This window comes from Psittacula echo (genome assembly GCF_963264785.1).
Source record: "Psittacula echo genome assembly, chromosome: 5".
Classification (NCBI taxonomy): Eukaryota; Metazoa; Chordata; class Aves; order Psittaciformes; family Psittacidae; genus Psittacula; species Psittacula echo.
Window position 1 is genome coordinate 39,485,033 of NC_137739.1, and position 25,624 is coordinate 39,510,656.

General features: G+C 48.6%; 2 protein-coding genes across 14 annotated transcripts in view; one reads left to right on the top strand and one right to left on the bottom strand.

The window, feature by feature from the left end:
- LOC308221530 (uncharacterized protein) overlaps positions 1–5,555 on the bottom strand; it is a 78,035-nt gene extending 72,480 nt beyond the window's left edge. For 10 of the 13 annotated variants that reach the window (XM_080618576.1, XM_080618569.1, XM_080618567.1 and 7 more), the window contains exon 1: positions 5,467–5,555. The gene's annotated coding sequence lies outside the window, so the exon portion shown is untranslated. Of the gene's footprint in view, positions 1–599; positions 733–5,466 lie in introns of those variants that run through there. The other 3 variants (XM_080618566.1, XM_080618574.1, XM_080618575.1) reach the window with 3 other exon arrangements.
- A 9,921-nt stretch (positions 5,556–15,476) lies between these two features.
- On the top strand, positions 15,477–25,046 carry RNH1 (ribonuclease/angiogenin inhibitor 1). The gene is made up of 9 exons (XM_080618509.1): positions 15,477–15,643; positions 16,933–17,103; positions 18,834–19,004; positions 19,680–19,850; positions 20,663–20,833; positions 21,319–21,489; positions 22,398–22,568; positions 24,000–24,170; positions 24,590–25,046. The coding sequence occupies exons 1-9, from the start codon at positions 15,558–15,560 to the stop codon at positions 24,675–24,677; spliced, it is 1,371 nt and encodes a 456-aa protein (XP_080474635.1). The 5' UTR covers positions 15,477–15,557; the 3' UTR covers positions 24,678–25,046.
- The last annotated feature ends 578 nt before the right edge of the window (positions 25,047–25,624 follow it).

Sequence of the window (25,624 nt, forward strand, 5' to 3'; positions counted from 1 at the left end):
TTAAGGGAAGGGGAAGCACGAGATTTAAGAACCCGAGCCACGTGCTGAGCCTTAATGAGAGCCCGCTTATTTCTGGAGAGCAAGCTGGCCCAAAAGTGTGTGCATGAAGAAGCCAGGCATATCTGCACAGCTACTGCAAAGAAAAGTAAGAGTTGCATGAGCAGGTTGTGGACTTTGGGTGGTTGTCACAGCTGCTGCTATGTCACCGGTAAAGCCTGCACCCCACTTTGCTGAATAGCCCACACCCCTCTAACAGCAGAATGTCAAGCTGCTGAGTACACCAACAAATAAGGATTTCTGAGCAAGCTGGATTTAACCCTGCTGTCAGGATGTCAGCAGGGCTCCAAGTCCTAAGGAGATCAGATTTGTATTGACGGACACTCAGGCAAAGCTGGCATGATGGGGGTGTGCAGGGGGTTGAGGATCCCCAGCACCTGCTTCCTCTTCATGAACCCTTTTTTGCCCCCTTGCACTAATGACAAATAGTTTTCCACAAGGAGAATCCTGTGCTGAGCTCCAAAAGGTGGGGGCAAACACTTTGTCTGCTAGACTTTTGGGGCACCACAGCACTGGGGCTCACTGGTACTGTGAGCTCTCACCCTGTCAGACAACTGCTCAGCAGCTGCGTGCAGCACAGAAGTTCCTCTGCATAAAGCTGAAGAGTACCGGCTCCTGTGTTTGACGTCCAGGATCCAAGCCACAAGGAGAGCTAAAAATATTCCAATTAACCAGTCCTTTTCAATGCAGGAGTCGCTGATGATGCCACGAGGGTATTATACAACTGCAAACAGGAAGATGTGGTCTGCAGGAAAAATAATAATAAATTGAATGGGCTGAAACAGCTGGCCAGGACAGTAACCTCTGAATACAAGCGTGGACCACACCATCCAAGGAGGTGGAGGAGCTTGTGCTACTTGCAATTGTGTTGCAATTGCAACACTTAATATGTTTGCAAGCTTTCTGATGTGATATACACAGGGAATCATTTTTGCTTTGCATTGACTATACACAGAGAGCTTGTTCTGGCTGTATCCCACGCAAGCTGTCTCCTGAATCGGCTGGCTGCTTAGCTGTGTATCATCCTGCATGTCAGGAGTTAAGCAGGAAACTTTTATTGCTGGTAAACTCCTTTGCAGGGAGACGGGTAGGCTCCTGAGCTAAAGATTTCTTCATGTGCAGATTTAGCACCATTTTTTTTTTTAAGCACTGCCTGGTCTTTATGCTGACATCCAGACTTTAAACATCATCTGTGGGTAATACAGGAGTACATTACTCACAGCAGCGCACCTGGGAGAACTAGCAAATCCTCTTCATTTGAGCCAGAGCGTTGGCTTTACTCTGGAATTACATTTATCTCTCCGGCACTAGGCTCCCATTAATGGAATTACCAGGCAGGCTGCTTCAGAATTAACACTTGAGAGAGGCAGGCTGGGATGGCACCACTCCAGCCTCAACCCGCAAAGCCGGCACTGTTTCTCCATCCTCCAAAGAGCTGCCACCCTAACAAGCCCAACCCCACGACGAGAGCCAGGGAAACAAAAGAAACAAACCCGAACTGTCCAGGGCAATCAATATCTTTCTAGGAACACCCAGGCCTCTTGCCAGCTCTCTTCCTACCCCAATTTAGCTCTTCTGCATCACAGAAGGGGATGGCACGCGCAGGACCAACCCAGCGGGATGCCAAGCCAAGAAGCATGGCTGGTGCTCAAGCAGACACTTAGGGAGGTGAATCTGCACTGGTCCCTCTGCAAATACCTGACACTGAGAGTGTCAAAGCAAACCCACAGCTAAGGACAGCACTCATCCACCTCAAAAGTCACAGAGCAAGTACCCAAGTCTGAATAGTTGTTTCAGAAATACCCAATGCTACGTAAAATGCGGAGGCATATCGTAGCAAATGAATCAAGACTGGGTATGGGAGATTACCTTGCACACACTAGAAAACTGCCTTCCATCACATGGCAGCTACTGCACTGCCATGCTGAGCAATCTGCACCATGGCATGAAACAGTCCATTAAACCACCCCTGCACTACCCAACAAAATGGGCAACTGGGAGCAGTGCTGCAGGCTGCCAAAAGCTAAAGGGGATACAGCAAGCAACCCTGCTGCAAAGCTACACTGACAGCACTGCAACTTCAGCATCTCTGAGGGCTGTGTTTTGCACAGAGCAGCTGTGGGTTTGTTTAGGTAGGGGTTTTTTTCAGTCACCTGCAACAGGACTTCTCTGTCCTTGACAAGGAGCGAATGCAAGGAGAAAACAAGAGATTCACCAGCACTTGAACAACGTTTGCCTCAAGTATGGAGACCCAGGTGTGCAGTACTGCCAAAGCAAGTAAAAGACAGCAAGGGGAAAGCTTATTTGCAGAGTATAGACATAACCTTACGACAGCTTGAGCTGTGGGAGCTGAACTACTCTCTCCTGTAATTAAAGTGTAGGAGAGGAAAGTGCATGAATTACTCCAGCATGACTGTGAACGACTAACAGGCTTTGAGTTTCAAAGTCAATCTTAACACATGCTCTTCACTAGGATTTTAATTCTAAAATAAAGGAAAAAATAGGGAAAAAAAAAAAAAGAGGTTTTGCTGTGAGAAAAGACCCTGTACAACCCTGTTATTAAACCACACAAGGAGCAAATGAGGGAAACTGGCTGGGGCTGATGAAGCAAGGCTGAAGGCAGCCCTCTCTTTTCCCCCTGGCCCTTCATTTGCTCTGCTAGTTGCTCTCGGCAACATAACGATTCAGGGAGGCAGACTGCCCCGTGACAGGAAAAACATATGTAACACCCAGACAGTGAAACCTCACATCTGAGAAGAGCATCTATGCAAAATGCAGCCTGAAACATTTTTTCCAGCTCCACAGAGTTGACTTGATGTGCTGCAAAACCAAGCTGGTGAAACGTTATTGCCTGCATTGAAGATGAGATTCACAGGCAGGATATACTCTCAAACATCTCCCTGCTTTCTGCAGGTTAGAAACAAACAAATAAATAAATAGATAAAAGCCTACGGGCAAGGTTACAGGGTCCTGCAGCTCAGAGTGATGCAAGAGAGACGGGAGAACATCAGAAAAAGAAATCACACACGTGCAACGCTCTTCGGCCTGGCACCTGGGGAACAGCTTAGCCAAGAAAACTACTTTCTTTCAAAAAAAAACCCGAAAAAACAATAAAGGTAAGGAGCCATCGGAATTATGAGTCAAGCTCCAAGATAAGAAATCATACTGGTGGATGGGTGTAGCTGCCTGTTTGGGGTTTTTCTACAAGATAAACATGTCTTTTGGAACACATTTGTTGGCCAGTCTTCCCTCTGCTGGGAAAAACACCCAAAAACCAAGAAGGAAGCTCACAACCCTGAAAACGACAAATGAAAGGCAGGTCAGTTTCCAAAAAGCCGAGATCATGCTTCACAGGCCCTTGAAAGTAAGATGCAACATACCAATACGTCGAAAAGGACAAAAGAGGAGTAAATCTAAAATTCCAAATAGTTCTATAAAATATCATTCAGAGAAGCTGTTAAGGAAACTCTGCAAGAGGCAGAACTCATTCACAGACCAGAACCTGTCAAGTACAAGAAATAAATAATTTTTTAAATCTATTTTTCAACTGTAAACCTGTGGGTATATAGGAATATTTAACCAGAAATTCACAGTCTGGAGGATGCTGGCTCCACAGATGTATCCAGGGGAAAAAAAGTAGCTTGTGTATCAGAGTAAGAACTAATGCAAATCCCTTAGGAAGTGTGTGAAATTGAGCAGAGAATGGTTTTGAATCCAATAGAACAATGTGTTGAAGAAAGCTGAGGCGGGAGTATACCAGCACTGCAGGAAAGCAAAGAGTGTAAAGCACCCAGGAGCTCAATGGAGCAAAAGCCACAGCAGGTCATGTCACTCCCTCCAACCTCCCCGCTGCCCAGTGAATTGTAGTAACTTGAAGACAGTCATGGAGGGCCCTGCCAGCTCAGCCCAGGACCTTGCTGCTCTGCAAACAGCAAGGTGTTAAAAGCAGCCACCACCGAGGTTATACAACAGAAGCTATTTTGCAATCCCTTCTGTATAGAAAGCATTTTGCATTGGCCTTCACAACAGTTCAGTTTTGCCTTTTCTTATTCAAGAACATAGCGGGGAAGAAAACTGACCAAGCACAAGGCGAGCAATTTACTAGAATGACAGGTTGTTAACTAAACCCTGCCAAACACAGCTTTAAATTAAAGCATCAAGCCCATGAATAGCTTCCTTTTCCTCAGCACAGAACTGGCAGAGAAAGGTCCCAACACTCGTTATGCTACGAAGGCCCTTATCGAGCACATTCCCTTTTCCCAACAAAACCAGGGCACCAAATCCTGGCTGCACCAATGCAGCTCCTCAGAAGGCTCCAGCACACATGCCTTCACCCACAATTTTGACAGGCGCCAAAGATCCCTGCCCCAGACACAGCATCTCCTTCCTCATCCAACCGAGTTGACCTTTACTTCAGTTGGAGTACAAGAGCAAATGGTACCATTTCTTGAGGGAGAAGACCTCACGATTCACCACAATGCCAGATTTCACTTTTTTGGGTGTTGTTTTTAAAGGAAGTATTGCAAGGCAAGGGTGGGGGAACCAACTGCAAGAACCGGGTTTGACAGTTCAAGCACTTGAGCTGCCATATCTCCACTGCCCCTGTCACCAGCTGGGACCAAACGTGACCGTCCCACCAGTGCTACCAGCTACGTCCCAGGCAGCAGGGTATTTTGGAGGCTCCCCCAGCCGCCCTTGGGACACCCAGTCCATACCTGTGCCACCCCACGCGACGGCAGAGCGCAGCAGGGCTGGGGAGGACAGCTCACCACCCCGTGCATGGCTGCTGAGAAGGCAAAGCCTCCCGTAACAGCAACTGAGGTGAGCAGGGGCAGCTCCTGCGCTGCTCCATCCAACGGGAAGGGGGGGAACAAACAGCATTTTGCTTTGCTTTGACCTCCATGCGGCCCCACCACGACTCAAAGGACTGCCCCGGCTCCTGGCAGAGTCTCTGCGGGGTGCATAGCCCCATGCTCTGACCCTCCACGCAGCCCCACCGTGGCAAACAGCCCTTTGCAGCCCCCATTCCAAGCACACAGCCCTTTGCGGTCCTTCACCCCACAAAATGCCTTCCTCTGAACACCAAGCCGAGCCCTTCACAACCTTCCCGAGACCCACATTTGTGCAGCCCATGGACACCCCCCACCACCTCACGCTTTCCCGTTCGCGGTGCCCCAGACACACAGCTCTCCACAGACCCCGCGATGCTCCCGGGCACACACACCTTCGCAAACCCCCATGCCGTTGGGCACGCAGCTCCCTGCACACCACAACCCCCGATGGCCCCACACACATGCCCCTGGCAACACCACCGGCCCCCTCCCCGGTGCTTCCCCCCGAGCGAACCCCGCTGGGTACTCGTGCCCCTCAAACCTTCTCCCGTCCCGTCGTATCCCCTCCGATCCTTACCGCGAGCAGCGTCACGGGCGGGCGCGAGCTCCTACCCCGCCGCGTATCCTCCCGTGCGCGCCCAGCGCCCAACCCGCTCCCGCGCAGGCGCACTAATGAACACCGAGCGGAACGTAGAACGGCGAGCGCCGCACGGTTTCTCGCGAGAACAGAATAGAAGTGCCCTGGCAGGGGGTGTAAAAACGAAGGGGAATTAGCTCAAATGGTAGAGCGCTCGCTTAGCATGCGAGAGGTAGCGGGATCGATGCCCGCATTCTCCAGAAGTTTTCTTTTTTCCGATCAGGCCTGTTAAAACTTCTGCCTTTTGGGTTGACGCGTTTTGCTTTTGTCTTAGAAATTTCTTAAGTTCTTATTTACTTCCTTAAAATTCCGAAAGATGCATTTGCTTAACCCATGCTTAAGGCAAGGAGAGTGCTGTCTGCTGTACGTGCAGCATTACAGGAGGCCCTTTTGCTTTCTCATTTAGTATTGGACAAGGGCAGCAACAGGATGCAGCACCCACGCCCTCCAGGGCTTCCTATGGCAGCTTCGGTGCCAGCCCTCACCTGCTTAACTCGTACAGAAGCAGGAGAGCCCCAGGGATCCCCTCTCTTGGAAGCTTCTGAAAGACCCAAAACTTGTAAATTTGAGAAGGAATCAAAATACCTCAAGAAGGCATTGATATACATGCCGTTTAGTAAAAAAACTGGCAAGATTTTCCCAGTGAATTTATCCAGGTGTAAAGCTCAGCTAAATATTCAAATTCTTACATGTTGTTATTATTCTACTGCAATGAACCAGAAACAAAAAACCAAGTATTTTACAGAAAAAAAGTGGTTTAAAAACTGAAGACGTATCATGGGGAAAAAAAAAAAACCAACCACATAGGAATACACTCAGTTGGCATTTCCATCCCAGTCACAAGCTGAACTGGAAGCCAAAGGTGGAAAACAATTCTGTGCACTTTCTCTGGTTACATGCATGAGGAAACAATCTTTCTGAGATATTTAGCAGCAAAGAGTGGAATTCAGCTTTCAAGATGCTCACAGACACCATCCTACACCTGAGTAAATTGCAAATCATCTCCATCACCAGATGAAAAACAACAAAGTGGTTGGTGACAGCCAGCATGGCTTCACTAAGGGGAAATCCTGCCTGACCAATTTAGTGGCCTTCTATGATGGGGCTACGAAACTGATGGACAGGGGCAGAGCAGTTGACGTCATCTACCTGGACTTGTGCAAAGTGTTCGACACTGTCCCACACGACATCCTTGTCTCTAAATTGGAGAGACTTCAATTTGATGGGTGGACCACTGGGTGGATAAAGAACTGGCTGGATGGCCGCACGCAAAGAGTTGTGGTCAATGGCTCGATGTCCGGCTGGAGACCGGTAACGAGTGGTGTCCCTCAGGGATTGGTGTTGGGACCGGTCTTGTTCAACATCTTTGTCGGTGACATGGACAGTGGGATTGAGTGCGCCCTCAGCAAGTTTGCCGATGACACCAAGCTGTGTGGTTCGGTTGATACGCCGGAGGGAAGGGATGCCATCCAGAGGGACCTTGACACGCTTGTGAGGTGGGCTGATGCCAACATTATGAAGTTTAACCATGCCAAGTGCAAGGTCCTACACCTGGGTCAGAGCAATCCCAGGCACAGCTACAGGTTGGGCAGAGAAGAGATTCAGAGCAGCCCTGCAGAGAAGGACTTGGGGGTGTTGGTCAATGAGAAAATGAACATGAGCTGGCTTCAGTGTGTGCTTGCAGCCCAGAAAGCCAACTGTATCCTGGGCTGCATCAAGAGGAGTGTGACCAGCAGGTCGAAGGAGGTGATCCTGCCCCTCTACTCTGCTCTCGTGAGACCTCACTTGGAGTATTGTGTGCAGTTCTGGTGTCCTCAACATAAAAAGGGCATGGAACTGTTGGAACAAGTCTAGAGGAGGGCCACGAGGATGATCAGGGGACTGGAGCACCTCCCGTATGGAGACAGGCTGAGAAAGTTGGGGCTGTTCAGCCTGGAGAAGAGAAGGCTGCGTGGAGACCTCATAGCAGCCTTCCAGTATCTGAAGGGGGCCTACAAGGATGCTGGGGAGGGACTATTCATCAGGGACTGTAGTGACAGGACAAGGGGTAACGGGTTCAAACTCAAACAGGGGAAGTTTAGATTGGATATAAGGAAGAAATTCTTTACTGTGAGGGTGGTGAGGCACTGGAATGGGTTGCCCAGGGAGGTTGTGAATGCTCCATCCTTGGCGGTGTTCAAGGCCAGGTTGGATGAGGCCTTGGGTGACATGGTTTAGTGTGAGGTGTCCTTGCACATGGCAGGGGGGTTGGAACTAGATGATCTTCAGGTCCTTTCCAACCCTGACTATTCCATGTTTGCAGTGGGCCTGGGGCAGGCTCACCTCTCAGCAGAGCATACATATGAGCCCTAGGGTGACTTACGAGAGGAGAGATCAGGCTCAGAGCCCATGCTTTTAAATCCCAGAGGACTTCCCAGTGTGGACCTGGGGCAGTGGAAAACATCCAGTACGTGCCTTCCAGACCAACCAAATTCTTCTGCAACAATCTTCCACTAAAGCACACCTTCAGAAACAGTAAGAAGCCTCAATATTACTGCATCACCCTTTGAAAAGAATAAACGCAGGGAATCATTTTTTTTGTCTGAATAAATCTCGTGAAAAGAGTTTTGCAGAGCAGCACTATTTGGCCATGGTCTTTTTGCACATCTATAGCCATATCTACCTGAGGCTGAAGTCCTGCCTATTTTACCCTTTATCCTGCAGGTCTTTTAAAGTCCTTCTAACCCCACTGCCCTTTTTTATAGGCAGCATAAATGTTTAGATAAGTTAATCAGCAATAGCCCAAAGAAGAACTGGATTGCAGGGAGAATGCAACAGCTTTTCAAGGAGATTATTTGGCACAAATACCCATGAATTCTCATGGGTAGCCTCAGGGAGACTGGAGAGCCATGTCTCCACCACCAGTGGACATCTTCCAGTCCTTTCCAGAAAATGTCAATGGTAACATGCAAACTGAAGTCTGAAAAACAGATGAGTGTATGGTTGTTGGGGGATTTTTAGCCTGAAGATTCTATTCTTGACTTGTAAAGCTGGTTTGCTCTCAGGCTTCTGAGTCCCAGACAAACTCATAAAATAACAAGCTGTCACTACAATGGTCTTCAAAGCTTCAACAAACAATTCGAGCCTTCCTGTGCAGCAGGATTCAACAGGAAAGTGAAATCCATCACGGATCACAGTCTCCTATTTCAACAGCTGCTACGCAGGCGGCATGAAAAGACTGTATTGCGAAATAAATTTGTGTCTATGGTCTGGTCCTTTCATTTTTCGCTCTAGCTTTGGCCTCATCTCGACCCTCAACTCCTGCAATATGTTGGTGACCATGGGCAACCTCGCGATGACGGAAAGCTAAAGGAGGATCCTAAGTCCGGTCAGACTGATGCTGCACCGCCCTCTGCAGACTGTCAGGCAGCAACTGCCACGGGTTGAGGCGGAGGGCGCAAAAGGAAAGCAGAGTTAGGCAAAAAATCATGCCCAACCACCCCCCCCCCCCCCTTTTTTTGCAGGTCTATGCAGTACAGTGGTTAATGAACACGTCTGGAAAGCCCCATTTTCTCTTGGGGCCCCTTTTTCACTAGACCCATGGTGAAAGCCTGTATACCCAGGGATAAAATACTACGCATATACTCACAGCATTATTTCATTATAATGATTCCCACTTCCTTTAAAATTAAAACCAGCATGAAACAAAGAGACCAGCTTTTCTTTTACAAGAACAAGATGACCACATCAAAACTGCTAAAAATTCCTCCCTTTCTTGTGGGAATCTATAATGAACTAGCACAATATGGAGCATCCATATGTGTGCATGCACACATGCAGGTCAGGATGAGCATTTGCCTGTATTTGCCAAGGCGCTCAAAGCATGCTCGGCCACCTTGCAGCTCCGAGACATATGCTACTAGCATATGTTTACTGACCTGAGCCATAGTGTTGGGTTTTCCACTTTGCCTTGCAGATGCTTTTGTTCCCCAGTGCTTTTATCAGTTCACTGGCTCTTCAGGAATGACCGGAGTTTTGCATTTCCTCCCCCTACAAAGCCTTACTTCAAGTCACACACAAGCTCAAGGAACAAATTACTTCCAGCAATGGATCAAGTAGGAGTTAAAGCAAGGCTGTCAGCGCACCAAATGGAGCTGGGCGTATGCCGAAGTCTCACTGCTTTGATCCCCATGGCTGAACTTTTGTAATGAACTTGCTGGTAGGCACTGCATGGTCAAGTTAGCAAAAGATCTGTCACTACCCTCAGAGTCTTATTGTCTTTAATTGCAACAAAGTACATGCACAGAGGCATCATGAGAGCAGAGAGGACAGAACGGGAACTGCTAAAGGGGGGAAAAGGCAAAGCTTTCTGCTTACGCTGATGAGATTAATTTAAGTATCCTCCTGTAAGTTTGCTCTAGGGCTATGTGCATAAATTTAGGTTTAAAATGAAGCAATCTTAAATGCAGAAACACACATCAGCTTCCCCAGATCCCAGGACACAAGATCTGCCCATGCTGGGTCCATGCCAGCCATGCCCACAAGTTGCAGGCAAGAGGCAGGCCGCACTATGCACTCCCTCCCTGCTACAAAGGCCAAAGGAGGGGGAGGCCTTAAAAAAATGGGGATATAAATGTGAGTGACCTCAAAAAGGACATGGAGAAATGGTGATAAAAAAGCAGTGAACACAGGGCAGATGTCGCTGTCAGACTCCTCGGGGAGTCAGACCTGAGTCTGTGCAAATGCACAAATGGACATATCTTCCATGCCAGGAGTCTGTCACTGTTTCTGTGGAAAGACATGCACATGCATTTCTCACCCGTGTTTGCTGTTGCCTTTCTCAGCCTCACTCTGCATAGTTTCCCCTGGACCTGCGTGAGTCTCTGTGGGTAGGACAGCCTGGTCCTGCTTGCAGGGGAAGGGCAATAGATTTTTCCTGAGATGCTTTTTGTTGTCCCTACAGTGAGGGCAGCCAAAGGGACAACAGGGAGATAGAAGCTGATGACATCTTGGCATGGCTACCTGGCTTGTAAACCTAGTTTTTCACCAGCACAGTCCACTGTTCAGTGGATGTTTTGTCCAGGGCAGGAGGTCTACAGAAGTTTCATGTGATATAAAGCACTCTGAAACCTCTAACAAATACTAGACTTTGTCCTTTAGAAACTCCTGATGTTGGCAGCAGAGCAGGAACTGAGAGCAGTGAGGTGCCAGCAGTGGATGCATATGAAACAACACTTTTGCTGTTGGGCTGAATGACAGGCACCTGTTTTCAAATTACCTGGTGGACCAAGGGATGGCCTTTTGCCACTCTTCACTAGTGGCCTCCCTGAGAGCATCATGCTGAGCAAGAAGGGCAGAGACATCCTTCACCAGCTGCAGCACCCTACCTAACTGCCTGACGGGGAGTGTCCTGGCAAGCACCAGGCTTGTGCTATCCCCAAGCTCGTTTAGTTGGGGTTCAGGTCAGACTGAGGGGCACAAGCACTGTTGTTGCCACCCCTTTGCGTTCACAACCCTGTGTTTCCTGGGAGGTAATACAGAAAAGGTGCACCCTCTGGCATTTGATTCCCTTCTGGGCACTAAGGAAGGTGAGTTTCAGCTCTTTGAGCTCTTCTGGTAGTCTGTTCCCAGCTCCTTCAAAGGAAGGGAATAAAGACAACTGGAGGGACAACCTCCAGTACTTCCTGTGGAGTGAGGGGGAGCTGCCGGTCAGCAGTTGTGAGAGGGAAAAACTTAGCTGGTCTTTTGCCTCCAGCTCATTTGCAGTATATGGAAACATTAATTAATCTTTCCGTTGTTGAGGATAGGTGGAGAAAGTGGGTTACTGTGACCTGCAATTAGCATGTGATGCATCTTGACGCATGCATGGTAATCCTTGGAGAGAAGAAGAGCCATAGGGAGTTTGGGAGGAGAAGGTGTAGGACTTGAGTCCCTGCTTGCTGCCAAGAGGCAGTTTCAGGGAGGCATGACCTAGACTGTGCCTGGGGAGCGCTTCCAGGCCACGTGAACATCCAGCTTGTGCAGCAGCAGGGTCTGCCCATACCCTAGCCTCTGCGGGGGGGTTAACCCCCGGGTGAGGTGGCAGGAGGCAGTAACTGCTCAGCATCACTCCCTGTCCAGGCAGGACACGGCTTGTGTGATGAATGGAGAAACTATGCAAACTGCAGCATCCACACTTTAACACTGTGATGGCCTCATTTTTTGATAGATCCTTCAGTGGCAACTACTCCCTTGCTCTGGGCTAAACCCTGGCAAGTGGCTACGTGATCAGAGGTACAAAGTCATAGTTACCTTTCACCATCACCAGGTTTTCTGCACTATTTGCATTGTTACTAAGCCGGGTACGGAGCGCAGCTCCGTGAGTCCCAGAATTGCTGCCCTGGGAGGAAAAAAGCCATCAAAGCCCAAAACTGTTCTCCCTCTAGCAGGCACCATGTGTACAACAGCAGAGGTTGCGTAGTAACGGCAGCAGGAAGGCGTCAGCTCTGCCCTCCTCGCTCCCCGCAGAGCGCCGAGAAGAGCGAGGTACGTATCGGCAGCAAAACCGGGCTCTTAAACTCCCTAAACTTTCCTTTCTGCTTACCGAGGAGCACATAACGATTTCAAAGCCGTGCAACGCAGAGGCTGCTTTGTGGGGCACTGCTGGTTGTGCTTAATGGAACTGTTGTGTGAGCCACGGGGTGGGGTGTTCATAGGGAGTAGAAACTGGGGGAGACACTAAGATTTTGTGAGGACGGAAGGGAGGCAGCTCAGTACGAGCTCTCGGCACTTCAAAACCTTTTTCTCTCTTCAAAATCTGCTCTGTCTTGTGAAAGTCTGAACGAGCCGTTACTGGGGATAAAAGTACTGGGAAACAAAAGGGAGACAGGGAGTAGCCGGCAGCCGGAGGAGGAAGCCAGCAGGGCGATGACGAACGCCTTCCAGCCCCAGCCAGGCGCTGGGATGTGGGACGGGTGTGCGGGCAAGCTGGTGGCAACTGCGATGTCCGGGGTGCCGCGGCACAGCGGGGGGACCGAGGCGGGCAAGTCAGTGCAGCGGCAAAACTCCGATGCGCCCGTCCTCCATGGCGCTCCTGGTTTTGTTTCAGACAGCTTAGAGAGACAGGCCTTTGCCTGTGAGGTGCACCTCATCTGCTCGTCAGCGTGTTGCGCTAATGAGGGAGACAGAATATGAAAGATGAGTCACGGATAGGACTGGTGAGGGATGGACGGGGGAAACATCCCAGGCCCTCCAAGCTGGAGCCATCTGGCAAGCTGGAAGCCAGGGAGACAACTTTGTTGTTATTCCCGGTTCTGAACTCCCCGGACAAGGACAAGGGAGGTCCTGTCTCCCCTGGCCAAGGCTTCCCCCCATGTTGCCTCTCCCCTGGGTGACCTGCATGCATTCCCATTACACTCTGGATCCCATCATGTGGCAAAGGCTGCCCTCCCAGCCCTGGTGGGACACCTTCCCATTTAACATTTGATCCTCCTGTCCCTTTCGCACCCCTTCACTTACAGGGATTTCCCCCTCTCCTGTTTTTTTCCTGAATATCCCAGTGCTCCTGCTGTGGGGGGAGATAGGGGTGGATGGGAAAAAGGGAAGGGGGGAAAGGGAAAGGGAGGAAATAGAGGAGAAAGAGAGGGAAGTGGGGAAGAAGTTTAAAAAGAGGAGAGAAATAGGGAAAGAGGAGAGTAAGGGGAAAAAAGGAGGGCAGAAGGGGTGGAAAAGAAACAAAAGAGGGAAGTGGAAAAGAACGAAGGAGGAAAGGGAGACAAAACATGGAAAAGAGGAAAGCACAGGAAGGAGGGAAGGAAGTAATAAAGGGGAGGAAAAGAAGAAAGAGTGGAAAGAAAAAGGGAGGGGAGAAGGGAGAAAATGGAAAAGGGAGACAGAAGAGAAGAAAGAAGTGAGAAAAGCACAGAAAAGATAATGGGGAAGGTGAAAACAGAAAAAGAGGGAGAAGGAAGTGAGGAAAATGGGAAAAAGAGGTAAGAGGATATAGAGGAAAAAGATGAAGAGGGGAGGGGGGAAGGTGGTAAAGGAAAAGAAAAAGAGGGGAAAGGCGAAAAGATAGGTGGAAAGAGGAGAGAGGGAAGCAAGAAGAAGACAAGGAATAGGGAAGAAAGGTAAAGGTAAGAAGGGGGAAAGAGAAGGGAAAGGGGCAGAAATGGCAAAGAAGTCAGGAAAAAAAGGAAAGGAGGAAGGAAAAGGGGAGAGAAAGGAAAAGGACAGAAAGTGGAAAACGGAAGAGGAGAAGGAGGGCAGAACGGGAAGACTGCAGCATTCCGCTCCTCCCCGCTCGCCTCCGCGCTGCCGTGCGCGCCCCGTGGGGCGGGACCGGGGCGGGCGTCGGCGGCTGCGCGGTGCGGGGCAGGAAGAGCTGCGGTAGGAGCTGCGGGGGGGGGGGGGGTAGGAGTAGAGGCTTGCGGGAAGGGAAGTTGAAGCTCAACCGCGGGGCAGCTCTGGTGGTAGCTGCGGTGCGAGAAACACGGGGGAGTGGGGGTGAAAGAACGCAGTGAGCAGGGAGGGCAGTGCTCTGCCTGCAGCAAGAGGCCAGGAACAGCCGCGATGGCCGATGTGCCCGCCGGGTAGGACTGAGCCTGTGCGCTTAGATGCGAGTCACCCGTTCCTCGGCTTACGGGAAGGTGCAGGGCTTCGCGAGGGGGAAAAACCCCAAACTCTTGTTTGGTCTGAGGGTGGTAAACGAGGGGAAATACAGAGAGCAAACTCCTGTATCCCCTGGGAGGCGTTTGCTAAATAGTGTAACTGTGCACTGTTCTCTCACTTCTCCACACTGGTTTGGGTCAGCGCTGATTTTAAACACCATGTGATTCAACCTGCTTTACACGTGGGGTTGTGTTGTGAACCCACCGAGGATGTGTCTGTGATTTCCAGCAGCGTTTTGCTGGGGGTTTGAAAGAGGAGAGGCCAAGAATGCACATGAGCTCTGCCAGCACTGGGCTCGGTGTCCTGGTTTCTTTCTTGTGTTTTAGGAATATGGCCTCGGTGCCTCCCTGCTGTCATGGCACTTCACCTCCCCACATGGATGTGGGATTTGTTGTGGATGAAATATGATGTGTGCTCGGATACCAAGCTTGCCTCTGTGAAAAGCCTAGTTTGGGATGGCCTTGATTTTATGGTAGCAGAAGATGACTGAGGTGGGGAAGAGAGCGATGAAATGCAGTCAGTAACGCCTTGGTGGGGTTTTTTTTTGCTGTTCACATTCCAATGTGATAGCTCAGGAGACTTTTTTTTTTCCTTTTAATATATAAATATCCTGTAGCCTGAGTCATGTTAGCAAAGCCAAGACACCAAGACTGCATTTTGTCACCCACTGGAGCACTGCCTTTAATGCTATTCCTTGTCAACTCAGCCTAGAGCTCAGCTGTCTGGAGCTGCTCTGCAAGGTGCTGTGTTTACATCAATTCAGAAATGCAGTTTGACTTCAGAGTAAACAAAAAAGTGCCGCTTATCAGTTTCTCTGTACTTGCCCAACCAGAGTGACTTTTCAAAGCTTGGCTATCAGATCGTGGAGGAGCACTTCTCCCATCTGCCTGGGTTCCACCTCTCACATAAAGATGTGTGGCCAGGAGGGTTTTTAATCCAAGCCCAGGCAGTTCTCCAGCTCATTTTCCTTGTTCTCTCAGAAATACCCTAATTTTAAGTATAGCTCAAGGCCCCACAACCAATCAGATGTGCCACACTGGTAATACCCTGTGGCTGTGTGGCTGAGTAGTGTAATAGTGAATGAGTAGCACCAGTGCCTCTAAAACACGCATTCTGGTTAAGCTCCCTTGGAGAGGGAAGCTGTTGCCATATTTCTCTCGGATCTGCGTACTTTTTGCCTCTCAGGAGAGGGCCTTGCTGAGCCCCATACAAAACCACTCCAGTGCTGCTGGTTCCTACTAGTGCTTGCAGCAGGCTGGTGTTGGAAAACCACAATCTGTCCTCTTTATGCAGTGGCTGAGAGCTGGGGGGTTGAAGAGGATTGATGCTTCTCAGACAATGAAAAATAAGTTTTGATTTTATTTTTTTTTAATTTATTTCCAGGTCTTATCTCAGCTGTTAAAATGGAGCTTGACATCCAGTGTGAGGAGATGAGCCCATCTAGATGGGCTGAACTTCTGTCCACAATGAAATCCTGCAAAACCATCAGGTAGTAACTAGTTGCATATTATCTCTTCTAAGTAAGAAATATTGTGTTTCTCTCCTGTTTTCTTCAGCTGCAGAGCTGCTGATATGTGACTTAGAAATTGCCCAGTAACAGGAATTATTCTTCCTATTTTTATCCAGAAAGTTAATTTAAATGGGAAGGGGGGAGCCACTCTCTTGCAAAGTTTTTCAACTACAGATAAACATCCTTTGGTATTAAGTAATGCTGCCCTTGTTCTAAGTCAGGCAAAGAACTCAGCCAGGTAATGTGGTTATCTAAACATTTGACGTCCGCTTGTAATTCTGTCTTTCACTTTCTCCCTTTTCCTCAAGAGAGGGAAGACGTCTCTCTGCTCGTTAGGTTGCACACTCTTAGGGCTGCAGGTCAGATGCTGTCAAGTAACTGTTAACTTAATAGTCATGCACAAGCTACAGCTTTTAATTCTTCACTTGGACTTCTAAAGTATTGGCAGGAATTGTTAACTGGTGTTGAACATGATGCCGTAGGGAGCCCAGTCTTCTTCCCAGAGAGAGGGAAGGAGAATCCTACTAGAGCCTCAGTTTTCATAGTGTTGTCTAAGGAGAAGTGACCAGGCAACTGTTGGTAGTCCTGGCTGTGGCTGTACCTGGGGCTTGACACCTTCCTTTTGCCTGAAGTCTTTTCTGCCTCCCTGTACACCTCCCTGGCTTTCCTGGGCTCCCAGTCCTTTCCTTTGCTCTACTTCCAACTCAACTCCCCCCCCATCAGTTTAGCAACAACTAGGAAAATGCTGATGTCCAGTGGGAGACGCCAATGCAGTTTGTGTACTGAGAGTCATGCTGGAGAGAGACAGTGCAGACTGGTGTGGCTCACCTGCCTGAGACAAAACTGCTGATGGGTGTCTCTGGGCTGGCTGAAGAGCCAACTTGGCTGGTGTCAGAGCAGAACTAGTCTGACAACGTGTAAGCTTGCCTCTGGTTAGAGGCTTCAGACACCAGGTAATTTGTCACTATCAGTGCTTATATGAAGGCGCATCCTCCAGCTGAAGTCCTGCCAAGGAAAATGACTTGCATCATGTGCCCTCTTCTGCACAGCACGGACGTCTGTGGCCTGGGGATCTGCTGTCCAGTCTCTGCTGTACTGCAGCCCTTCAGAGACAGCACATCTAGATTTGGGCCATGCACATACTTATGGAGGCATCCAGGGACTGCAGGGGAGTAAACTGGTCACTTTGCTTTCATGAACTGTGCTCCAGCCAGGGAAAACAGAGCAACCTTGAGGACTAAAGTGCTCCTTCTCTCTTTCTCTTTCAGGTTGGATGACTGCAATCTCTCCAGCAATAATTGTGAAGATCTCTCCTCCATCATCAGTACAAATCCGTCCCTCACAGAGCTGAAGCTGAACAACAATGAGCTGGGAGATGAAGGCATTGAATACCTGTGTAAAGGGTTGTTGATGCCAAGCTGTAGCCTTCAGAAGTTATGGTAAAGCCCCACTGATTGTTTTGCTCCAACATGCTTGCAGTCTGCTGCAGGTGAAGTCATGAGGCAAACTAGTATGTGATGGTAGTAAGAGCCATGCCAGTGCACCTCATCAGTTGCCTAGGTCAGATGGTTGGAAATACCCAGATGTTTTTATGTAAGTGATACATTTCCTGTAAGACTCCAGACCATCAGTATGTCTTCCTTTGTCTTCCAGCACCAAGAGAAGGACAAGTGGGGTTTTCCCAGCCAAGTGAAGGCTTTCTGGAGGCTTTGTTTCAGAAGAGGCAGCTGGGTTATCTGTTTAGGGCAGTTCAAACAACAGGATGACCACAGAGGGGCCCGCTCTGCCGTTAGCACGTACCTGACATTTTCAAAAATGCATTTTCAGAGGCTTTTCTACCAGTTATAAACAGTATTTAGCATCTGGTCCAGTTTGCTCGCTCCTTTCTCTAGGAGCCAAGCAAAAAGATGTTCTCGTGAGCCTTGGCATTTCAAGAGCTGTCAGTCTCTCTGCTCTCTACCAGACTGGCTGTGCCTCAAACCTCCTCAGTTGGGCAGGGACAGCTTGGTTCAAGACAGCGTGTTTTGCAGAGGGACCAGCACCACATTATAGTGATAGTGGGCTTCCCTCAGCAGCCACAGTCCAGGAGCTTTAGTCAGAGCTAGTGGCTGCTGCCCCAGCTCCTCAGTGACCCACAAAGAGATGATGCCTTCTGTGTGCATATCCCATTTGCAGTGTACTGGAGTCCTCTAGGTCCTGAGGTGGGTCTAGGATCTTCATGGCACCACTCTGTAAAAATAATTTGCCTTTTAGGTCTGATATGCCTGCTTCAGAGTCCCTGTGCCCCGGCAATGAGGACTCACTGACAAATAGAGGGGAAGTTGACTGTGAAGCTAATCAAACTGCAACTTTCTGATGGGCCTTCAAGAAATAACCATGATGCTCTCTACTGGAAGACTAACACAAGTCATTTTTTTAGAGAGTTTATCCTAGCTTCAGACTTCTCCAGATGCTCACGTACAGCCTGGATCAGGCTGTTTCAGTTTCATAGAAACACAATGTTCCATTTTTGGGGTTCTGGTAAGGTGCTTTAAGGAATGAAAGAGCAACCAACCTCAAATAAAATTTAATACTACATGCAGAGAACCTCTGCATTGCCATAAAGTCTTGTTCAATAACTCTAAACAGCCCATAGCAATACTAGTGTGGTTCCTATGTTCCTTCTCCCAGCCTGAGTGCTGAAGGATCAGCTTCATAGATCCTTCTTATAGTATACCATTAAAATTCTAATGATACCCAGATTTAAGCCAAGTTGGACAAGATTTTCACTTTTAGCTACTCTGGATCATATTTCCAGAGGTGGCAAGAAATCATAAGATATACCATCGCGCTGTCTCCAGGATAAGCCTCGTGATGACTAAAACACTTCTATAAAGCAGTTGCAGTGCTACTTAATGTAGGGTGGAGCCTTCTTCTGCTAGAGGTGCTGTAAGAGTAATTACACTGAAGGAAGCATGGAAGCTACAGGCATAATAATAGCTGATGAGATATTCGGCACACGTGTAAAACAGCAGTACGAACCTGGACGTGCCACCTTCTAGCGCATTAGGCACTGTCAGTGCCATAGAGTCCTTCCCAAGATCAAACCTCAGCACGTGCACCTCTTTGAGAAGAGCCTCTGTAATTCCAGGAGTGCATTTCCCTCACCGTGGTTGCCTCTCTCCTTCAGGCTGCAAAACTGCAATCTGACCAGTGCCAGCTGTGAGACACTCCGCTCTGTCCTCAGCGCACAGCCATCCCTGACAGAGCTGCATGTAGGTGATAACAAACTGGGGACTGCTGGAGTGAAGGTGCTGTGTCAAGGGATGATGAACCCCAGCTGTAAGCTGCAGAAGCTGCAGTAAGTAGTCATTGGGTGTTTTTGATCATCAGACAGATCATGCTTGTCTTTCCCTGGAGACAAGCAGGAGTTTTGTTGCCAGATACGGATTTCTTCCTGTTTTGTCTGAAACTGTGTAATGTTTATTCATGCTGGTAGGTCTTGTGGGTTTGTAAGAGCTGGGTGTCTATTCCCATAGGCTTTGTTTAGCACTCCTGGCAGTGGTGGCTGTTAATACAAGACCTCTCAGACACCCAGGGAAGGTCTGGTTCTGCTGCACATGGTCCTTGTTTTATGTCTGAGCAGGATCCAGGCCTATTTGCAGTCCCCAGTTATTCCTGGGAAAGCTTGGTGGTGGTGATGCCGTGTGATGTGTTGCAATGCAAAACTCAGTCGTGTGTTCCAGGCAGCCTGTGCATTGGTGTAACAGACGACTAGTGTAAAAATGGGGTAGGTAATTAGTCTTGCTAGGGTCCCTGGGGTCTAGTTTAGGAATTAATGCTTCCTGAAATGAACAGGGATGTGCTGTTGAAAACTCTTGTAGTTACCTCTGTTTCCATGTGTTGCCTGGTCTCAGCTCATGCTGGCATCTTTTCTGCCCTGGCTAACACACACTTTGCCCAGCTGATGCCTTGTGGATAGAGGGATGTGGTGAAGACAAGTTGTTTTACCTCTGGACTTCTTTTCTTCTCGCAGGCTGGAGTATTGTGAACTCACAGCTGATATTGTGGAAGCTCTCAATGCTGCTCTGCAAAGCAAGCCCACCCTGAAGGAGCTCAGCCTGAGTAACAACACGCTGGGAGATACAGCAGTAAAGCAGCTGTGCCGAGGACTGGTGGAGGCAAGCTGCAACCTAGAGTTACTACAGTAAGGAAAAGCTGGCTGCCTCTAGCTGGAGCTAGTCCTGCTGCTAGTCATCCCACTCCCAAGACAGGAAAAATTATTGTCAGGAATGCTTGAAATTCAGGGCAGTTTTTCTGCTGGCTCAGATTTCTGTAGTTGAAAACTGCAAGCAAATGTCTGGGGCTTTCATTTTGGGGATTTTTTGTCATTTTTTCATAGCATAGGATTCTGAGCTTACTCTTAGGTCTGTTGGCACAGTGTGAGCGTGTACCCCAGGTTAAACCTGCAACAAGGGGTAACTGTTAGCCAGTATCTCAGAGCAGAGGAGCAATCATCCTCAGTGGCTCCAGTTCTTACCCCTGAATTACCAGCCAGCCAAGTATATATATATATTTAGATCCCCTTTTTGCTTCAAGACATTGGCCTCGTGTCTGGGTTAAAGCCCCTGAGGGGGTTTAGGGGAGAAGCATGATTCATTTTATCTTGTCCCTGTGCTTCAAAAGGGGTTGGAAGCCAGGTACTCACAGTGTGGTACAGCCAAAAGTTCATCTTAAAAAGGACAATGAATACAAAGGGACAGCCTGGTAAAACTGATGCTTGCATTAATGGACGTGAATGGGTGAGTCAAAGTCCCCTGCAGCCTTGTGGAGTGCAGGAGCGGTGTGTTGCCTCATTCAGACCCCACCTAGGATACCTGTATCTGAGTCTTGAAGGGTCTAGCAGTGTCCAGCAAGGAACCAGCCCATAGACTCTCCTTGTTCTGAACTGGGGGTGTTGGGCTGTATCTAACACTGCGTGTCAGGAGCAGCAACTCCAACTGTGCTCTTTTCCTGCAGCCTGGAGAACTGTGGCATAACCAGCAGTAGCTGTCGGGAGATCAGCGCTGTTCTCAGTAGCAAGTCGTCCCTGATAGATCTCTCTGTGGGGGATAACAAGATCGGGGACTCTGGTCTGGCTCTGCTGTGCCAAGGACTGATGCATCCTAACTGCAGAATCCAGAAGCTATGGTAAGGGTAGGCAGAGGTTACTGAAATCTCTCTTGCGGCCTCTGAAAGATCTGCGTGGTGCAGCTGGTTTGTTCCTAAGCAGAACGTTTCTCAATTACACCCTCTAGTGAAACAAGAATGTCTCTACTGCAGATTAGTTCTCAAAACTGGGTGGATGACAACATGTGAGAGAAGAACTGCACTGGAATCACTTGGAACAAACTGGGGAGAGGGTGAATTGAAATTGGTGATGGCATTGTCTTGGCTTCCTGTCGAGCTATCTTTCTACTAGAATCGCATGACCCTGTCTCTTTTTTTGTAAGCTGTTGGTGCAATGGATAGAACGTAAGGAGAAAGCTGTGTGGTATGAAGCAGGAATGAGCTTTGTAAAGGATAAAAGAAAATGACATGATGTAACAAGAAATTCAGAATGCTAAAATAGGACTCTGTTTTCTATTCTTAAGTCAATCTTTTGGGGAGAAATAATACTTTGTTCTTCCCTGTAGGTTATGGGACTGTGATCTCACAAGTGCTAGCTGTAACGATCTTGCCAGACTCATCAGTACAAAAGAGAGCCTCACAGAGATCAGTCTGATAGACAACAACCTGAGAGACTCTGGGATGGAAATGCTGTGTCAGGCGCTCAAGGATCCCAGATCTAAACTCCAGGAGCTATGGTGAGCTGCTGTCAAGTTTCACATACCCACTGCCTTTGGAGACAAGAAAGATGCAGGTGAAGTAATGGCCACCAAATAGATCCTCAGTTGCAATGGGCTCCACACACAACTTATGCCAGTTGTTACCTAAAGGATTTAGACCTAAAGAGCTGAAAGGATTTGTATTTCTAAACTCGTCTGTGGGAAGGGTCTGCCCCATACTCATCCTGTTGTAAACAACAGAAGACCAAGTATCACTTGTGGAGCTTCTGGCTAATATGTTTTACACTGCAACAAATGGCAACTAAGAGACTTCTGAAGTTTGAAAGGCCTCACGTAATAGCAAATTGAGTGCTTTGATCAGATATCTCAGGTCCTCCACTGGATCCTAGCTGTTTCGTTGATGAGCCAAGAGAAGGTTTTAAAGACGTAAACCATTCTCAGCATCCTCTCTGCTGACAGCATTGCCTTTTATGCTGGGATGGCATGGTTTCACGTGGCCGGGAGAGGAAAATTGTTCTTTCACCTAGAACTTGAACAAGCAGCACTTGAACATTCCTAAACTGCAGTTTCAGCTCCTGCCCCAGCTGGGTTCTTCTCCTGCCCTGGTGGCCTGGGAGTTGATACAGTGTGTCAGGAGTGCACAGTGGAGCTGAGAGCAACTATGAGAGCAGCACACATCATTCCTGTGCTTTATGGGCAGGTGCCTTCCCTAAACGCGTGCTGCAAAACAGACATCCCAAATATAGAGTGGGAGAGGTGCTGTCTAGAAAGGATCGAGCTGATGGTGGGTTGAGAGTGGTGATTGTAGGAAGACTCTGGTTCCTCTGTTCCCACTGTCTGGGCTTCTATGAAGCAAATGTGAAGTGAATGGTGCCTGATACTCTCTAGATCCCCTATGTAGATCTCATGTCACTTTTGCCTTGCAGGGTTAGGGAGTGCGGGCTCACGACTGCTTGTTGCAAGGCCGTCAGCTCTGCTCTCAGCGTGAACAAGCACTTGAAAGTACTACACATGGGTGAGAACAAGTTGAGAGATGCAGGTGTTGAACTCATTTGTGAAGGGCTGCTGCACCCCAACTGCAACATCCAGTCGCTATGGTAAGGTGCACCCTCAGAAGTCGTCTTCTCTCTTGCTGTGTTACCCTTCCAAGAGCAGCATGTAGAGAGAGGAAGATAGCAATAAGTGGTAGCATAGTATTTTTTTTTCTGTACCTTCAGAATCTAAAGCAAAGGGTGGGGAGGCTGCAGGAATCTTGCTTTGTTCTGTGAGCTGCTCACCGTAGAGCTTCCTGTGCCCTTCTCTGAACTCACCCACAGGACCTCTCTCAGATGTGACACTGAGATGGAAGAGCTGCTGGTCCGTGTCTGGCACGTTAAGTCTAATGCCTGCCAGTCACAGTGCAAAGCCCGCCTGAATTCACCAGTTGTCTCTTGCTTTCCATAGTCTCTATGGGTGCCAGCATAAGTGCTGGTCCAGCCTCACCAGTAGGAGCAGGAGGATCCTGTCCGGCCCTGTGGTGGGACTTGCCTTCTCCATCTGCCTGTTCCCTTCCCAGGTGGGCACCAGGCTCTGGACTGGTGTGGCTGTGGCCTGCATGGTGCTCAGGGCACCATGCTCATGCCCTCCACATCATTTGACAGAAGCTGGAGCTGTGCTGCAATGCCTGAAGCTCACAGTGAGTGAGTTGAGCAAGAGACATCAGTAACATTTGAAGACTCTGCTCAAAAAGATGTGTTTGATGACCAGTTAAAGCTACTCGTTTCTCAGCTGAGAGGCCTCAGTTGCCCTTTTTAGAGAAATGGTTGCAAGTTTCAAGTAATAAACTTCAAAGGCAATTTATGATCAGTTGAAACCAAAGAGAAGATTATGCATGATGTTGGAGTTCACAGAATCATATAATTACAGAATTGTTTGTGTTGGAAAGGACCTTAAAGCTCATCCAATTCCAGCCCACTGCCAAGGGCAGGGACAACTTCCACTAGACCAGGTTGCTCAAAGCCCCGTCCAACCTGGCCTTGAACACTGCCAGGGATGGGGCAGCCACAGCTCCTCTGGGCAACCTGTGCCAGTGCCTCACCACCCTCATAGTGAAAAACTTCTAACATCTCATCTAAATCTACCCTCTGTTAGTTTAAAGCCACTCCCTCTTGTCCTGTCCCTACATGCCCTTGTAGGAAGTCCCTCTCCAGGTTTCTTGTAGGTCCCCTTTAGGTATTGGAGGACTGTTATAAGATCTCCCCACAGCCTTCTCATCTCCAGGCTAAACAGAAGCTGGGAATATCTTCTTAAGGTTCCTTCTCCAGTTGAAGCCACACGCCTTTGAGCTTTAGGGAGGACTTTTAGGTGTTCAGCAGTCACAATGAGGACATCTGTCTCTGTGGGAAGATCATGGACCGGCCCCTGCTAATACATCAAGGACGCCTAACAGGGGTCTGCGGTCCATGCTAGGGGCGTCTGTGCTTGCTGTCTGGATGTGGGCTGGTCTCTGGAGCCATTGCTCACTGCAGCTCTCCCTCCTCTCTCTGCAGGCTGGGTAACTGCGATGTCACATCAGGCTGCTGCACAACCCTCGCCACTGTGATGGCTACCAAGCAGTGCCTTACGGAGCTGGACCTGAGCTACAACCCACTGGAAGATGAAGGCATCAGGAAGATCTGTGAAGCCTTGAGGAACCCCAGCTGCAACGTGCAGCAGTTAATGTGAGAGGTGTTTGTGGTCCTGCGTGTGTTCCCCCGGCAGGTGGTGAGCTCAAGGAGGGGATGCAAGCACCAGATCTCTGGGAATTGCTCTTGAGGGCAACTGGTGGCCTAGGGAGAGGGTGGAGGGTCAGGTGCCATCTGCATGTTGCAAAACCTATCCCGTCTCTTCCAAGTGACATGACCACAGTGCTTTGATCTGCTTTGGTCCGTAGGGCCCAAGAACAAGGAGAAGGTGATGCTGGGGAGGGAGTAATACGGTTCTATCCTGTAAGGCATGTTTCTGGCTGTTGGGCCAGTCTGTTAAACCTAGATGAGGCCCTTTCTGTTATATGATCTTCCCATACTGGCCATTTGTGCATGTTTCTCTTTCCTTAAGGGAGGATGCTCACTAAACCAGCTTACCTTTCTGTTTGGGTTAGTTTGTACGACATTTTGTGGAGTGCTGAAGTGGATGATGAACTGAGAGCGCTGGAGGAGTCCAAGCCTGAGGTGAAGATCGTTTCATGAGGGGTGATTGCCTAAGGAGAAACGTCAAAGCAACGTCCTGGTCTTAACCTGAACTTTTTTTATTCATAAAGCTAATTAATTTAATAGAGAATTTGCTTGTACCAAAATACTTGTGGATTGCCTGAGTGGATGTCCAGGGAGCTGACAAACCTTCTGTGCATCTCTGGATGTACTAACTCCAAGGCTCATGAAAACGTTGTTCATTTTCACTGCAGCATTACTATCCTTGAAATAAACAATTACTGGGCATCTTCTAGAAGTGGGTCTCTGCCCTTTAGGAGCTCATTAATCTTATAATCCCTTCTAATGCATTAGTCAGGCTTTAAAAAGAGCTCCTTTCCAAAGGCAGGAGGAGATCTACCTGTTGTATTATTAACTGGTTGGTGCTTTTACCAGGTTGCTAGGGAAGGCTCTCCAAAACCCAAATGTTTCCTAATCTAAAATGAAGCTCTCCCCTGCCTTTCCCTATAAGGGTTCTTGGAACTCTGATATATATTCCAGTATTGGCCAAGACAACAGAGAAGGAGGAAGTGAGCAGCTGTTCAGCTGCATGATTTTTTTAAATTGGTATCCCTTGGAAAGCAGTTCTCCCACAAACAAAGGATGAGTTTCTGCTAGTACGGAAAATGATTAAATGGTTTGGTTTGTGTGCCAGGGCAGGGGTGGTTCTACAGGAACTATAATAAAGTCTGTTTGCAAATAATTAAATGTGTCGTTTTTCAGCTTGTATTAAGAAAATGAAGATATTTCTCCTTTAAGACCAATCCATCCCTCCTGGACTACAATACCACTAAATAACTTGTTTTACACGTTAGCTTTTGGTAAGCTCCTAGCAGAAGCATGTCAGGAGAAGGTCTTAGTCAAGGCCTCAGGTGGACAGCAAGCCTAGAAGGCTGGTGCCAGGGGACACTGACTGGGTTTTCTTACCCAGGCAGAGTTTTAATAAA